This window comes from Quercus suber, unplaced genomic scaffold (genome assembly GCF_002906115.3).
Source record: "Quercus suber isolate HL8 unplaced genomic scaffold, Cork oak 2.0 scaffold_260, whole genome shotgun sequence".
In the NCBI taxonomy this organism is placed as follows: Eukaryota; Viridiplantae; Streptophyta; class Magnoliopsida; order Fagales; family Fagaceae; genus Quercus; species Quercus suber.
In genome coordinates this window covers 628959-646322 of record NW_027069716.1, presented here as the reverse complement: position 1 = coordinate 646322, position 17364 = coordinate 628959, and the positions used below count along the sequence as shown (strand labels likewise).

Here is a 17364-nt window from a genome sequence, read left to right as displayed (position 1 = left end):
CTAATGTTACACTTCCTTATGGAACATTCTTAGGGGCAACGTTACCTTAAGGCCAAGGGGTTCAAATGAACCCACTGACCTGGCCAACACACACACACACACACATACATACATATATATATATATATATGGTTTTTAATATATTTTTTTGAGCCCTTAAAATAAAATTTTGAACCCCCAACCCTAAATTTTGTTTAAACCCAATCGATATAAGTTTGAATATGATCATTTTATTGCTACTTTCACAATATTTTCACAATAATTTATCAATAAAAGTTAAGTGGCAAGTTGTAACTAGTTTTTATCAAGACCTACAACTAACATCACTTTTTTCCTACCTTTAACAACTTACCGCTTAAATTTTGTTGTAAAAGTGGTGTTAATAGCACTACTCTTAAAATATTTATTTTATAAGAAAGAAAAAAAAATGTTTCAAATTTTTGCTTATTCATTAAAAAAAAAAAATGGTTGTTACAACCAACTTTTTTCCTAAGACTTTGGCTTACTTTTCCATTAACAGCATAATAAAGTTGTTTTTCCTTGCACTTTTCTGCTTCATCAATAAAAAAGTACACCAATGTTACAACCAACAAATCTGTATCTATATCTGCAATTCTTTCATCATTCTCTCTATCTTTCTTTTTCTCTTCTATATTTTCTTTTCTTTTTTCTTTTTCTTTTTTTTCTCTCTATTTGATCAAGTAGTTTGATAAATACTCTATAGATTTCCAAATCCAAGACCTATTTTAGTGCTTGCTCCAATTTCAAGAGACTGGCCATGTGTACGGTTAATCTTGAACTAATTTCATGAGATTCTCAAGTTTGTTTTCTACTACAGTGTATTTGTGCTCTATTTCTATGGATTCATGTTTTACTTCAATGGAAGATAGCAATGGAGTGAACTTAGGACTAGAATTTGGCCAAAATGGCCAAATACCATTGTTTACCAATATATATATATATATATATATCAATCTACCACTATTTTGGAAATATGAAAGGATCTACCACTAATAGGGAACTTAAGTTTGAGGAAATCAAGTTCCCTACGGTACTCGAGTTCCACTTGAGATTGCCACCGTGGTAGTGGCTAAGCTGGAATTTTGCAAATTAAAAATGCTACCTTGAACTTGATTTTGTGAAAGTCGAGTTCTGCGTTGAAAAAACTCAAGTTTATAAAACTCAAGTACCATGTTATTAACCTATGTAACTACATACCCAAGTTTATAACACTCGAGTACCATGTTATATGCCCTACCCCATCTGCCACTCTCAGTCTCACTCTCAATTTCGCTCTCATTCTCACTCTCACTCTTGCTCTCAATCTCATTCTCAATCTCAATCTCACTCTCGCTCTTAATTTCGCTCTCACTCTCACTCTCACTCTCCCTCTCACTCTCGCTCTCGCTCTCAATCTTAGTCTCACTCTCAATCTCTCTCTCTCACTCTTAGTCTCACTCTCACAATTTAGTGATCCTCTCTCGGCTAACGCCACTGACTTGCAAGTGCAGCGGTACGCTTGGTATTACATACTGGAGATGTTGGGTGGTATTTTGTTTATAGACAAGTTTGGCGAATGGCTCTCAGTCATGTATTTGCAATTTTTTAATCCAATTAGCAATGGCAAGAAGTATAGCTGGGGTAGTGCAACACTAAGTTGGCTATATAGACATCTCTGTAAGGCGTCAAAGAATACTATGAAACAAATTGGCGGTGTACTGCTATTGGTGCAATTGTGGGCATATGCTAGGTTCCCACACATATGTCCAGTGATGAGGCATCCACAACAGGCACTACCCCCTGGTCCACTTACTATTAGGTATGTAGGCTTTTGTATACTTACTGTTTACATACACAATACTTTTCTGAATGGGATTATATAAGTAACTAATATGAAGGTTATGTTTATGTTATTTACTAGATGGAAATGGGCTTAGTGCAGGTCATGTATGCATTCTGCTAAACGATTTTTGAGAGCTTTTTGTTGAACTAGGGTGGCTTCTAGCTAGCATTTTGACAGTTTTTGATGATATATCTATTTGAGGTTGACTTTCTCTTTCAGCCTTATGTGTAGAATGACTTCTAATGATAAATCCATTTGCTGCTTAAATTCAAAATTGTATTGCCTAAGGTAAAGTAAAAATCATTTTTTTAAAAAGATAATAAATTTTAATATCTTTTTGTAATTTTTTTCTCTATATAAATCTATTTTGGTTTGGCTAATATTAATTCTTCAATTTATTCTTCGAATTATGTGGTCAATTCGTATTTATCAGAGTAAATTGAAGCTACTGGGTGATTCTATTGTTAAGTGAAAATGCAATAATGTATCTAATAAAGTAGATTCTATTGTTTTATGCTACAATTTCATATTATTGACGGTGTTCAATTTATTTATAAATATATTTTATAGTTTTGAATGTTTACTAAAAATTACTAACTAACTGTAGGAAATGCCTTGTTTAATGTTATCATTTTAGGCATTAAACTATATTAAGTTAACCTTAAAGCCTATAGGTATGGAAATTGGATCTAATGGTATTATAAATTACACAATGCGCAATGCACAACGCACAATGTGACATGCGAAATAACGTAAAGGTTCATGTAGTATTACATGACAAAGTCCAAACTTGATTAAAACTTGTTGTTATTAATACACCTAACATGTAAGGTAAACTACATGATGCACATACACAATGCCAGTGTGACATGACAAATGAATTATATGTTCACATGGCATTACATGACAAACTCCGTACTCCAATAATAGACATGACATCTCTGTTAAAGTACGATGCAATATGTGCCATGAGAAATGCAGTGAAGGTTCACACAGCATTACATGACAAAGTCTAAACTCCAATAAAATATGTCGTTATTGATAGACATGACATCCTTATAAAATGTCATTACCACACTCAGTTGACATGATAACACAAACACAAACTTTGGCACTAACAACCCAAAGATGTGCTCATAAATTTGCCAAATACGTAAATGGTTTGTTTCAAACCCACTACTAACTAAGGTTGAATTTGAAATGAGTTCCAATGCTTCAAAATCACATTGTGTAGTGAGAAAAAAGTTTGGATATACTTCCACGTGTGCATCATCAGAAACATCAGCAAAGCTACTACCACTGACATACACCAATCACTATGGGCTAACATGGGTTGGAAACAAGAGAGATTTTGTTAACGCTCCAATATACACATATGATAGACTTGGTAACATCGGACACATCATGGTCGGCGAACCGAGACAACTAAATGCAAATAACACCACCATAGAAGCCACCATAGACGAATAGTCACGGTCAAAGCTGTACGAGAAACGATGTGAGTTGGATGTGTATTGTAGGTAGCACTAGTTAAGAGTTCCAAAAGCACATTCAGCGAAGTTACCTAGAGAGGAATCAACAAATGTACTTGCACACCTTGAAATGGAGAACAATCAAATGCAGCGAAGGCTAGACCATTTCTGCACAATCCAAAAGGCTAGAAAACATCTTAAGGGAAAAGCACAAGAGTGAGTCATCAAGTCCATTAACGAAATTACAAACTTAGACAATGACAAAGATATTTTAGACTTATCAAATTCAAGCAACGACGATTTCTAAAAATTTCTACCGACTAACATAAGACGTTGTTGTTGATGTGTAACAAAAAGATGATCATTCATGCTAAAATTTTGTAAACAATTGTTGTGCTAACTACGACAATACCTTCTACAAGGTTCTATCCATTGTCATTTGCATTTTGCATGGAGAATTTAACGGAACTTATCTTTCAATATTCTGTCTTGTTGGATTGCATTTTAATGTTATCTACTAATTAAAACAATAGTCAAAGTTTCCAACATAACATTGAGTTATATAAGTCCAAATTAAAGTTAAATTATTTAAATGACTAATGATGTTTATTTAGTAATATGAAATATTAGTTCTCACCTATAAACATCCAAACTTGAATTGAATACATCCTCCAAATAACTTGTAAATTTGTTTTTCACCAATACTGGATATTTGCATCAACGTTAACAACAAAAATTAAATTAAGTTTTCATCTACATATTTGCATCAAAGTTAACAACAAAAATTAAATTAAACCCAATGGCCACTTCAGTATCTTTTTTTTTTTTTTTTCTCCAATTAAATCATAATGGATCACTTGGTAGATCCCCACATATTTGCAAAAAATTTATTTTTGCATCAACTACATATTTGCATCAAGGTTCTCAACAAAATTTAAATCTGATGGATCAAAAATGTTGACAGGAGACAAACTAAGTCACAAACGTGGAATTTGTGTTTCAAACGAGATCGGAGGAAGAGACTACTGAGTTGCAAAATCACTCACAGATGTGGGGTTTGTGTTTCAAGTATGTACTTACATACTACTCGAGTTTAAAGAACTCGAGTATATACTTAGATGGTACTCGAGTTTAAGGAACTCAAGTACTGTGTAGTTTTCTAATTATAATACCCGATGATCAAGCCCTCAAGTTATGTCAACATATAACTTGAGCTCCACAAGCTCAAGTCTAGGGTGGCATTTTTTATTAAAAAAATTCCAGCTCAGCCAATGTCGTGGTGGCAAACTCAAGTGAAAATTGAGTTCCTAGACCTCAAGTGGAACTCGAGTACCATGTAGAACTTGAGTTCCTCAAACTTGAGTATCTAAATAGTGGTAGATCCCTACATATTTCATAAATGGTGGTAGATTGCAAAATATTTTGAAAAACAGTGATATTTGGCCATTTTGGCCCTAGAATTTGAACCAAAGTTCACCTTGGGCTTGGAACCAGATTTTGAACAAAAATTCACCTTAGGCTTAAAACTAGAAATTATTTGAACATTCATCTCATCTTCAAATTGAGATACATGGCTAGGTGCAAGTCTATCCCAATATTGCTTTGGCTCTTGATTTTTTGAATAAACTCAAAAACACATGACAAACTTATTGACAAAAAAGGTAGCACGTTTACAACACTAAAATAATTCAAAGAACTCAACAAAATAAAAGAGGAAGCGAGGAGAGAAACTAACGGCACTGAGGGGATAATAGTGGCGGCGCTAGGCAAAAGTGACAGCGTCAGCTTCAGATCCAATGGTATAGTGGTGTTGCAGTGTCATTGAGTGGGTTGTGGGCTTGACGATGTCGTGGATTAACGATAGAGATTTTTGGGTTGAGTGTTTGGTTGGTGGGGTTCTTGACTACTAGTAGGTGAGGTTTTTCCGTGGCGGCAGAAGGTTGTTTTTTTCAATGGTGTGGTGGATGGGTTTTTGGTGGTGGAAACACAATGACCTTTTTCTTTTTTTCCATTTTTTTTTCTGGTTTGGGTGAGCATATCTGGGGGTGGTCGGAGTTTGTGGGGTGTGGTGGCTATTTATGCTTGGACAAATTTGGAGTGGGTTTGAAAGGATCGGATGCTTTGATACCAAGTCGATGCAGAACATACAGGAAATAGGAAATAAAAGAAGAATAAAAGGAACAATAGAATAAACTCTAGGCTTCACCACCTAGACCTTGCCTGCAAATCCTAGGCATCTTGGCATCACCACCAAATAGAGAAACACCACCAAATAGAGAAATCAAGGGAGGAGACATTCTCAACTCATAACAATTAATCTTTATTCAAATTCATCTGTCTTTCACCCTTATAGAAGTGCTAGTTAAATAGTTTTATGGATTATACTAATGTGGAAATCATCTAATCAAATCCCTAGAATTGTCTATATTAATAACCAAATTCAAAATTCCAATGCAAAAACAAAATTAATTGCAAATTAAAAAATAAAATCTTGGTTCTTGCATCATATTTTTTAGGAATTTGATTAGATGCTTTTCATATGGTGAAGAAAAATGAGTTTGAATAAGATTAATTCTTATGAGTTGAGAAATGTCCCCCCCTTGTTTTCTCTATTTGGTGGTGATGCCAAATGCCCTTACTCTTTAGGTGGTGATGCCTAGGGTTTGCTGGCAATTCTAGGTGGTGAAGTTTAGGATTTGTTCTTTTATTACTTTTATTTCTCTTTTGTCTCCTATTTCCTACTTGTGCTGCATCATAAGGTCTAGTGTAATAGCAAAAGGGAACTTTAAGAATATAATTAAGAACAGTTTGATCTTCTGCAGATGGGGTATTCCTCCATCAGATGTTAAAGCTCAAGTGAAATGATTTTTAAATATGTGGTCTAGCTATGGATAATAATTGATTTGTTTCCTTTTGATAGGCTTAAATAGTGTTAACAAAAGGTTGATGTAAGCCGCTGTGTAGTTTGCTTTGGTGCTTTCTTTTTTTTTTTGGTTGTTTAGTTTGATTTTCTGTGTGGTTAGTAGGGTTGGACTACTGTGCGTTTGTAAACATTTCAATTTGTTAATAAAATTCTTATTCATAAATAATAATATAAAAAAAAAAATATATATATATATATATAAAGAGAGAGAGAGAGAGAGAGAGAGAGATATTATAATATATATATATATATATAAAGAGAGAGAGAGAGAGAGAGAGAGAGATATTATCATCACAACATTGTGAATATTTCATTCAAATACATATTTATTCATTCGAAAATGCTAGAGACAACAAATTTCACATCTCATTGAGGTGGCAGATTATAATTAAAACAATATCACTTTCAAATCAAACCACCAATTAACGCAACGTTACTTTCACTAGGACCACAAACATCATTTCCATCGTACATCAACTACAATTTGTCACCTCAGCTGTTATGAAAAATGTTATGACATTTGATTTATTGTATTTTCTTTTGCATTTGCAGAAGCACTTTTTTTGCCCTGGAGCAGTATAGCAAGTACTAACTTAGGACCATCCAAAAAAAGTAGTGAGAACATAAATGAGCAGCAGTGATAAGGGGTACAGAAGATATGCTAGGATACTTGTCCAGAAAGGGAATTTGGTGCAGAAGCAGGTGAATAGTCCCATCGCTGTGCAGATAAGTAGAACAACCAGAATTTCAGCGGAGACATCCCATGACAAATCTCGTATGTAAACAAGGGCCAAGAAGATGGCTAAACCCATCATGTTGTTCATGAATATTCCATTATAAATCTGCCAAAAACCTTCCAAGTGTCAAATAAATATGATCTAAAATAATGAAGACCAACTTAGGTAAATGCTACAAAGCAAAACAAGGAACTCGTTGCAAAATGCAAATAATATTTAAACCACATGGACAGGTTTAATTTTCAATAGCGATATGACCACCTGATTAAATCATAAAGATAGAACTTTCTGATTGACTTATCAAAAAAATTATTGAACTTTCTGATGAGAATATAAGATGTAAGCAGCACCATTGTACTAGAAATGAAACTAGTAATCATGATCAAATGAAAAGATAAGTTTGGGGGAGAAGTAAACCTCAGAAAAGGTTAAGGAGATAGCTTTTTCTGTCTTCTGTCCGGCAGAAGTAATTGCTTTTAGTGTCTGTCTGTAGTTCAAAGCCAAGGGTATCACAACATATGATACCAAAAAAGATGGGATGTTTACAGCAGTAGAAAACTCTTCGAGAGTTTGCATAAGGGGTTGTGCAAGCAAAACGGTGATAGCAGTTCCAAGAATCAATAGAAAAGCAGCCTTAATGTAATTCAACCATGATTTGTTAGTTCCCGTACTTTTCTTTTGCAGTAGCCTCTGTTGCTCTTCGGTTGATTTCTGCAATTGTGTCTTAAGGATCAAGGCAATATTATCCAATTATATATTGTGCTTAGTGTTAAAACAGATCTTACAATTTTTCAATCTTTTACCTTTGAATTGCTGTTAGAAAACTTTGGCTTGTCATGACCTTGATTGTTAGCAGGGTGCTGAGCCTTATTAATCCATTTTGAGAGCCCTTTAATGAATTCAGTCTCAGTTATATGAGAATCACCAGGGATATCAAACTCCTCCATCACCATTGCTTCATAGTCATCCTCCTTCAAACCTACTTCTTGTATTTGTATTCCTAAGATTAATGCTCTCAATTCATTAGGTGATATATGGTTGTCATTATTCTTGTCGATTTTGTGAAAAAGGCTGCAAATATATGAAGTCGTGAGTAATTGATAAGATAACAGAAATCCTTGAAAAATATAGGTGGCTAAAGAACCTTAAAGTAGTACTTAACAAGCTTACTCTCTTATAGTTGTTACGTCAGGTCTGCCACTACCAGTGAGAAGACTCAGTAGTAGGTTTTTCTGCACATGCTTGCTCATCAGATATTCAAGTCTCCTACTCTGAATCCATGGCTGGAACACCTACACCATTTTTTTTTGTAAAGGAAAAAAAAAAATTACACATTTATTTTATTAATAATTTAACGTGCTATTGGTATTAGAGCACACAATCCTGAGTTCAAAGCATGTTTCCGCTCTACCTCTCATTTATTAAGTTAAAAATCCTATATGTTAGGACTCATTTACTGGGGAACATTTCTCATGCTAATGTAATTTTATTTACCTGATAGGTGAAGTAAAGGAAGAGGAAGGCTAGGGTAACAATGAGAGAAACTAAGACTACAATTCGTCTCCCTGAAGATGAATTGAGAACTTTTGCCATTTGAAGAATGAGAAATGGGATCATGGATACAATCATTATTCTTGAAGTATGGTAGGTTTCAACGTCAGTGCTAACACCATAACCTGCATCACACACACATGCAAAGGGACATCAATTACATTGAACAAAGATGTTTTATATTAGTCAGAGAAGAGAGAAGAGAAAAACCAGATAAACTGAATGGTCTCTTATTTTCCACGTCTGATGAATCCGAAGGCTGTGAAAGATCATAGCTGCCGAAAGCAATAACAGAACCCCAGATTAATGTAAGAAGCATGATTGTTGATCCTGCAAGTAAACTCATTCCCATTTTTGCTTGTGCTTCAATAGTGTCTGTACTTGCTGTCACTCCAGTCACTACAAACAAACATATACTCAAATATATGAGATTGGAGTTTCTAGAACAATTTGAACCAGGATATTCGGCTGATATCATACTAATCAACTAGCAAGTTACTACTCTAAAAGTTCTAGTTGATACAAAACAGCGCGATTTATTAAAATATGTGGTCCAACAACAAAAATGAAGAAATAACTAGAGACTGGAGATAAAACTATTGAGTAATTTCTGTACAAAATGATCAATAACAATGAATGATATGTATGTGTATTAGGAAAAAGAAATACTTAAATCCGTCTACTCGAGTACCATAAATAAGGAAGTATACTAGAAAAAAAAAAACAAAAACAAAAAAAAGGTAGAATTAATAGCATTGTCTGAAAGAGTTTTTCTTTTTCACTGAAGATTGAAACTTAATTGGTAAATTTATTGCCACTTGAGACCATAGCTTGAGAGATAGGATTCGACTGAGGCTTGACATCATAGATTATTAGATTTAGCTTTCAGAGAAATATTTTTGAAAGAAAGACGTGTGAAGATATTAATTCCTTAATAATAAAATATCTATATAATTAAAACCCATGTTGACTCAATAAGAGAAAGGCAGAAAAGAATAGAGAAAAAGGATAAAACAAAAAAGTACAATCATGGTAATTTAATATTAATCACCCATCATATTACACATATGTTAGAATTGTTTATTTGCTTTATTTTTCCCGTCTCAAGCAATTATTTTAGATCCTGTTTATTTAAGGTTATAAGTTGGATTAGTTTTTAATAAACTTTTAGATTTTATAGTTTTTAGGTATTGCTGTATTTTACTTAACTTATTTTGTAAGCTAAATTAACCAATCTGCTTTATCTACAATCATCCACACAACTCCACTTCCCTCTAAAAAAATATACTCTAAAACCAATCGAAACTTCCAAACAAGACATTAGAGAGGTAGAGAGAAAGTAACTAATCTTGTAATTATATCAACTTTTACAGAAAATAATAAATAAATAAATAAAAATTGTACTTATAAGTTATAAGTACATGTTTGTATGAAGAAATAACTAGTATCAATTTCAATTTATTCCTCCCCAGTCAAATTATTTATTTGTTAATAAGAAACGATTGCCACTCGAGACATTCCTTTGGAAGGTAGGATTGAACTAAGGCTTGGGTAGGTCTTAAGTTAAATTTTAACTAAATTGGAAAAGAATATTTAAAGTGTAGGGTAAATAAAGTTTAATTGAAAAAGAAAAAGATAATTTATTCAAAATTCTGACTTATATGTTACTGTGTATGTACATAACAACCATTTTTTAAAAAGAATAAAAAATCCATTTTAGTATTAAAAACAAAAGCAATAAAAAAATTAAGGACTAATAATAATAATTAACTAGAAAATGCACTAGCACAAAATAGAGAGACACAAAAATATTGTGGATTAATTGTTAGATGGAAGGCATTGTTTCTCTATTACCAAAATAAAAGACCTGAGATTGACAAAGTATTTGTAAGAGAGAGAAAGAGAAATCTAAAGGGCCGCTACCTCCATCATACTGACCTCTCACAACCATTAAGAAGTCAAAACCCCAACGGGTAATTTTTTTTTTTTTTTTTTAATTAAGGACTTAAATATGATTTAGATTTGGGTAATTTGGTTGGATAGTTTTTATTGTGAGTATATAACTATATAAGTAGAGAAAATATTTAGTGCACAATGTAAAGTCATATTCTACCATGATTTTAAATCATTTATACAACACATGTATATGCACTCGCCCACACCATGTCTTAATGTTGCATTATCGATGAATAAAAGACGGTGAGAGAGTTTGGTATACTTTCATTTCATGGTATGCAATCTGTGAACACAACACAAATTAATTAGTTTATTTTTATGGTCCTTTTGCATTTATTTTAGGTTTCATGATTTTTTTATTTTTTTTAAATTAATCTTACCTTGAAGAGGCTACAAATGTGTAATGAAGCTACTAAACTAATTTTTAATATCTCAAAATATATATGTTTTTTTATTCTAATTTAGTTTACTCTTTCTTTATAATATATGTACAATATTCTCCGAAATTGTCTTATATAAAATATAACAAAATTATATGTGAATCGCACATGTATCTTATTAGTTGTGTTAAACTGCATTTTCCCAATTCAATAGGATTAGATTTAGCATCAGCTTCATAACAAGAGGGCCAAAATCCATATGGATCAGCTTAGTCCAAGTACCCCTTGGGCTTATTATTAGGCTTCTCAATAGAAATAGAACTCGGCCTAGAGAGTTGCACGTGGCTCGGATTGCTAATAGGGTACATACTCTTGCATAATAGCTATTCCACACAATTTTGCACACATACCTAAACAACAGAACCCATGAAGTCCCGATTTCAAATCATGATTTTAAGTCATGACTTCTGTTATTTTGGGGCGTGTGCAAAACTTTGTTAATAGCACTCACATTGTCAACTATTGTATACATGGGACCCAAAAAGGAAATATCTTGATTGCCATGCCCACCACGATTCCTAGGGTCGGACTTTGGAAATGTAGGCAAGCTTCTAGGACCATCTATTTTGCCATGATTAAATGATAAAGTTTAATTATAAAATTAGTTGTAATTTTAGGTTACAAAATAAGTTATACTTTACTTAATATCATTTTATTAGATGTAAATTTTGAAAAATTAATTGCTGAATTATATCTTCTTCTTATATCTTTCGTGCTTGCAAAATTTATAGAAAATTAAAGATCAATAGTTATATTATTAATAAATTGTTTGAATTGCAAGTTTTTATAGTTTAAAATTATACATAAAATATAAATTTATAGCTCATTTAGTAAATAATATCCGATTAAAATAAAATTTGACATGTGTATTAATAGCACATAGAACATGTAATTTAACAGTTAGATTTTCAAAATATATAGTAATGTTTATTTTATTGAGTAAAATTGTAACCTAAACTTTGTCTATTATCAAAACTTTGATTTACACTAGGGTTTCCCCCACCAACTCCACCAACTGCCTCCAATCACAACCCCTCCGAAAGGGGTATGGAAGTCCATTAGCTTACTTATTTACATTAATTTTTACCCCATCTTAAGGATAGTTGTTTTTCCATTAACAAAAAAAAAAAAAAAGGTATGGTTGTTTTAGTTTAATTTGTCCAATGTCCATTTTGGAATTTAGCGAGAGAATAACTAATATTGCCACCTTATGGAGAGAGAGAGAGAGAGAGAGAGAGAGAGAGAGAGAGAGAGAGAGAGAGAGAGAGAGACTCTCTCTCTCTCTCTCTCTCTCTCTCTCTCTCTCTCTCTCTCTCTCTCAGAGAGAGAGAGAGAGAGAGAACCAATCCTGTGGCCTTGTGGACACATGCTACGTGAAGCTAATCGTAAAGTATACTATATCTTTAGGATCTCGATTTTCGGACTAAGCCCAAAAATGAATGGGATCTTGGCCCAATGGACCTAGTACAATAAATTTGTAAAGAGTGGACCGAAGAGCTAAGTTTTAGTGAGGGGTAACAGTTAAAACGGGTTTTTATGTTAATCAAATAGAAATGAGCTAAGTTTACCGAAGAAAGCTTGTCCTCGGCACAATCCGAGGAGCTCTACTTTTGTATATATTGGGTGGCAATGGTTGCAAGAGTTCTTGAGATCGCTATGATACTTTCTCTCCCTCTTTCCCCACCCCCCTTCCTGCGATGGGTTTCTCCTCTTATATAATCCTCTTTAAACGATCTTGACCTTCCACCCGTTGGTCATCCAAGTCTACACTTGAGTGCCTGTCCCATCAGGCATCCTCTCTGGCGTTCTGTGAGTTGCGGTAATCGAGGGAGCATTGTTCAGGAGTCATTTCCTCATTAATGCGGCCAAAACGTTAGTTGTGGACATTTAATGCGAAGGTGACAGTTTCTCCGTGAATTGCTCCTCTACCATGCTCCCATAACTGGTTCATTGTATTCGTCCTTCTTTTTGGAATGCTCTGGGAGGCTACTTTAGGTTGCGTGCCGCTCTTCCCTCCTATGATCTTGAGCTTTTTTTATTCATTCTCGGACATTCCTTCCTTCTCAGCATGAGCCTTAGGCTCATTATGAAATGGGTCAAGGTTGCCAAATTCTCTGGCCCCACAATATCTTAAAGAAGTATATTTTCTTTCTTATAGGAGTTAGCTAAAAGCATAATTTCATACCCTATATAATTATACCATTATTAAATGTAGAATCTAAATAATGGACTATGAGAGCATTAACATTAGAAAATTCCAATGCTACTCGATTTTACAATTCTAAAAAGTCATTTTATAATTATACCATACCATTTTACAATACCTCAATATCCCAAACTTCTATTTTCCTCTTTTACTCATTAAAATAATATATCTACATAATAAAATAATATATCTCAAAATTATATCTTTTCTCTCCCATCTCTCTCCTCTCTCTACATAATAAAATATTATTATTTTTTTACAATACTTGCTATAGTGTAATTCTATGTTTAGAATTGCACTGTAGCAGTATTGTAAAAAAATTTGCAATACTCCTGTTTAGCATTCCCCAATGTAGATGATTATGGGGTTTAAAATTTCAAATTTCCCTTAAATTTGGCATTAGTATTTCCCAATGCTAATATTCTCAATATACCAAAAAAGGTAATGGACTGTGAAGTGGGATTTGCCTCAAATGGTACACTGGCTAACTACTAGGAAAGAAGCTGATAGCATGTGAACTTTATTATGGTGCCTAAAAAGCTGATTACATGTAGCTGTCAATGGTCATCTCATCTGTAACTAATGCAATGTATTATGTATCATTGAATTGGAAAGACACAGATCCAATGACATGAACTTTAATTGGATAATGAAAAAGGAAGATGTTAAAAGAAAAATATCCATTTATCGTTACATGATTTTACTTAATTCTCACGCACTAAGATAGTTTTTGTTTCTAGTCTACTCCCTTTAAATTAGGTAGTGTGGGAATATTTTATTTTTCACATGAATGATGTAATGGGAATATTTTATTTTTCACGTGAATGATGTAATGGGAATATTCAACCTTTCCTTGAGGGGAAAGAAGAAATATGCACCTTTTTTTCATATTAGAGAATGTCCACTAGAAATTATTTTTGGAAAACAAAAGAACTTGGTGGTGACAATCACTTTCAACATATAATGTTTTAATTCATAATTTTTTTTTCATGATATTGGAAAACTCATAGTCACTATATGAATTGTAAAAATAAAAATAAAAATGATATCCACGTTTAAAGATGTTTTGCCTATTATTGATTATGAACTAGGAAAAATTGTATAGGTTTGAGATAACACAACTAGTTAAATATATTGTTGTCAAATAAAGGATCCTACATCAAAACCCAATTAGTTTCTAATCTTGATGATAAAGAGTAATCATAAGACATTATAAATTCAAATATCCAAAACAAGAAAAAAAAAAAGTGTAACAATATTCAAAAGTATGAAGTTCTTTTATGCAAAATATTTATAGAAGAAAAGAGTCAATGAAAAGAGTCCACCACCGATGAGAGGAGAAACCAGTAAGACACTTACCAAGTACCAAAGCCACTTGTGGGATTGTACCAAGTATGTGGAATAAGCTAGCACCGAAGATACCAGTTCCAAACATTTGAAAGAAAAGGTCAGCCCCACTTGAAACATACTTCTCTGCAGAGAACAGCAAGAACTCATATACAACAATCATGAAGATGTCCCCCCAAACCGATGATGTGCAAGGCAAGAAGCCATAAATGGCCTCACAAGTCACTGTTGTTGCTTTAACATCAATTTCAAGGATTGAAGAATGGCTTATTTGATCTATGCCATCGGATATAAGGTTGGAATTCTCTTTGAAGGAACGGCTATTCCCCAAATGAGTTATAAGAAGGACTAAGAGAATGATAAATGAGACTCTCAACATTGTCTTGAAGACACTTGTGTGCCAAATTGGTGAAATTGACTAGCTCAAGATGGATTGATGAGCAACTTGGCCTGTTTATTTATGGGCATGCAAAACCAGGCAACTTGTAATTGTAAATGTAGTGGTCCTGACTTTTCTCCCTTAGTTTTCAAATAAAAAAATGGAAGCTAGCTAGCACTAGTTGGTAAATACATGTCTAGCAATCAGATCAAGATAACTTACTATAAATCAGCTAATCCACTACTCTGATTCTGTAATTGACTAATTGGCCATCATGGAGGAATCAATTCTCATGACTGCAACCCCAACAGTCACAACTTAATTTAATGCTGAGACTCACATGTCCCGTTGATCCAGCTGAACAGTCTTAATTGAAAAGATGAAGCATAAGCATTTTGCCCAAAGAAAAAAGTGGGGGTTTGAAATTTAAATTTTTGTTTATAAATAGTTTATTTATTTATTTATGATTGAGGACTCACGTCAGTTCATATATAATAGCATAAAGGGTAAATTTTACTCATCCAACTCCAAAAATTATTCACTCTAACCACAAACTCGCACGTTACACATGATAATTATTTTTATGGTTGTTTTATTAATTTTTTTTTTTAACAATTTAAACTAATTTAATAAAGAGTAATGTATTTTGTAATCATATTTTTATTTATTATATCAACAATCATAAATGTAATATAGGAACAATCATAAATATAAATTTTGTCGCACCAAAATGAAAACAATACAATTTTTCTCAAAAATTCAAAAGGAAAGTTAACGAAAATATTCATTTTTTAATAAAAGTTATTTATAACATTTTGTGAATCATTAAAAAGAATATAAAATTTCAAAACAATTCTTTTAGTTTTAAACAAACTTTCTCAACCTTATTTTTTTTCTACCAACAATCCCAAATACCGAAAAACATAATTAAAAAAATTAATAAAACATAACAATGATTAACTGGACCAATTAAGAAAACAATTTGTTGTTCATAATCTATTAAGGTTATTTTCTTTACAGAAATTGTAATTTCATCCACCCAAAAAATATTATCAAATAAACAATTATTAGCAAAATCTAAGAATTAAATGTCTATATATGCATTGTTATAAAATAATAATAATAATTAAAATAAAATTGTAAAAGCTAAAATTTGTCACGTATCCGATTATTTTTGTTTGGCTAACCTTTGTTTTTCTCTAAATAAATGGCATTATAGAGTACTTCTAATATAACTATTAAGAATACTTTGTCCACCACAAATGATTAAAAAATAAACAAAAATTAGTAAAGTCTCATAATTTAACATCTAAATTGAGCACTATAAAAAATCAAGCTATGTAATAGAATAAATACCAAATTACAATAAATACCAACAAAAAGAGGGAAAAAAAAATTTTAATAGAACTAAATCGCATTTACCCAAAGTAGAGTTTTAAAGAATATAAAAAATTATCAACCTAAAGCAAAGATGCAAGAAAAATAAAATAAAATAAAATCCACCAAAAAAGTGAGAGAGAGAGAAAGAGAGAGAGAGAGAGAGAGAGAGAAACAACTTTTTTTTGTGATGGAATACTATGCATATAATGGAAATGATAGTAACAAATTTATTATAAGAGAATATAAATAAGAAGAGACAAAAATAAAAGAAGATAAAGAGAAAGAGGAAGAATGATATTAATGTAAAGGGTAGTGGAGAGATGAAAATGTAAGGGAAAAAGAAAAGTTGGAAATTTGTAAATATTAAAAAAATAAATGTTAAAAACAATTATAGGAAAATTGGAAAGAAAAAAGATAATGATGTGGATGCTGATGTGGTTCAACTGGAGTGTAATATCAATAAATACTATGCTTCAACTTTTAGATATATATAAATCAGTCCATATAAACTTGTATAAATTTATATTGTTACTATAGTAAGTAAGAGCATTTGCATTAGTTTATGCAAAATTTTCTACCTATTTTAGCATAAAACGTACTTTTTCTATTTTACAAAATCACATCTCAAAACCGCCCACATCAGACAAATTGTTATACAAGTTGATGTGAATGCTCTTAACAACAAAGAAATCCGAGCTAGCGTGAATGTTCTTAAGAATGAGGAAATCCCACCACTCACTGGCTAAAATAGGTATTGAAAACATGTGATGCGGTAATTATAAAATTCAGCTCAACAATTGACAATGAACTTTTTGTTTTTCTTTTGAATAATTCCTGTCTACTGAAAAGACTTCTGGTGCAATTCATGAATCGGCCATTGAGAGGAATGAGGACTATAAAGACCAGAAACTCAGTTATTACTTTTTACCACTACACTTGCTAGACTTTTGGTACAATATGAGTAGAATGAGAAGCTAAAGATTGTCCAATTCATTGTAAAGATAAACTATTATCAACTTGTAAATGGAAAATTATCCCTCCTTCCCTTGCCTAGTTTCTGAAAATCAAAGTCTTAAGTTGGGACTCGTAGGTGATTTAATTTTTTAATTATAGCACGTTTGAGGAAGATC

At 32.4% G+C, this 17364-nt stretch overlaps 1 protein-coding gene across 2 annotated transcripts; it reads right to left on the bottom strand.

The window, feature by feature from the left end:
* Positions 1-6529: 6529 nt before the first annotated feature.
* Positions 6530-15095, bottom strand: LOC112018982 (sodium/calcium exchanger NCL2). 2 transcript variants are annotated; one of them, XM_024051521.2, is made up of 7 exons: positions 14488-15095; positions 8737-8925; positions 8470-8651; positions 8146-8267; positions 7779-8046; positions 7393-7698; positions 6530-7080 (listed from the first exon to the last, which is right to left on the bottom strand). In XM_024051521.2, exons 1-7 carry the CDS (start codon positions 14852-14854, stop codon positions 6832-6834), a joined length of 1683 nt encoding a protein of 560 aa, XP_023907289.2. In that variant the 5' UTR covers positions 14855-15095; the 3' UTR covers positions 6530-6831. The 2 variants fall into 2 exon arrangements, with proteins under 2 accessions (XP_023907289.2, XP_023907295.2); XM_024051527.2 differs by having other exon boundaries at positions 7393-7686; positions 14488-15091.
* Positions 15096-17364: the final 2269 nt, after the last annotated feature.

Coding starts and splice junctions, on each gene's coding strand:
- LOC112018982 (XM_024051521.2), bottom strand. CDS start 14,854: ATGTTGAGAGTCTCATTTATCATTCTCTTAGTCCTTCTTATAACTCAT. Junction 8,652..8,736: donor GAGACCATTCAGTTTATCTG/GTTTTTCTCTTC, acceptor TGTGTGATGCAG/GTTATGGTGTTAGCACTGAC. Junction 7,081..7,392: donor TCTCCTTAACCTTTTCTGAG/GTTTACTTCTCC, acceptor GGTTTTTGGCAG/ATTTATAATGGAATATTCAT.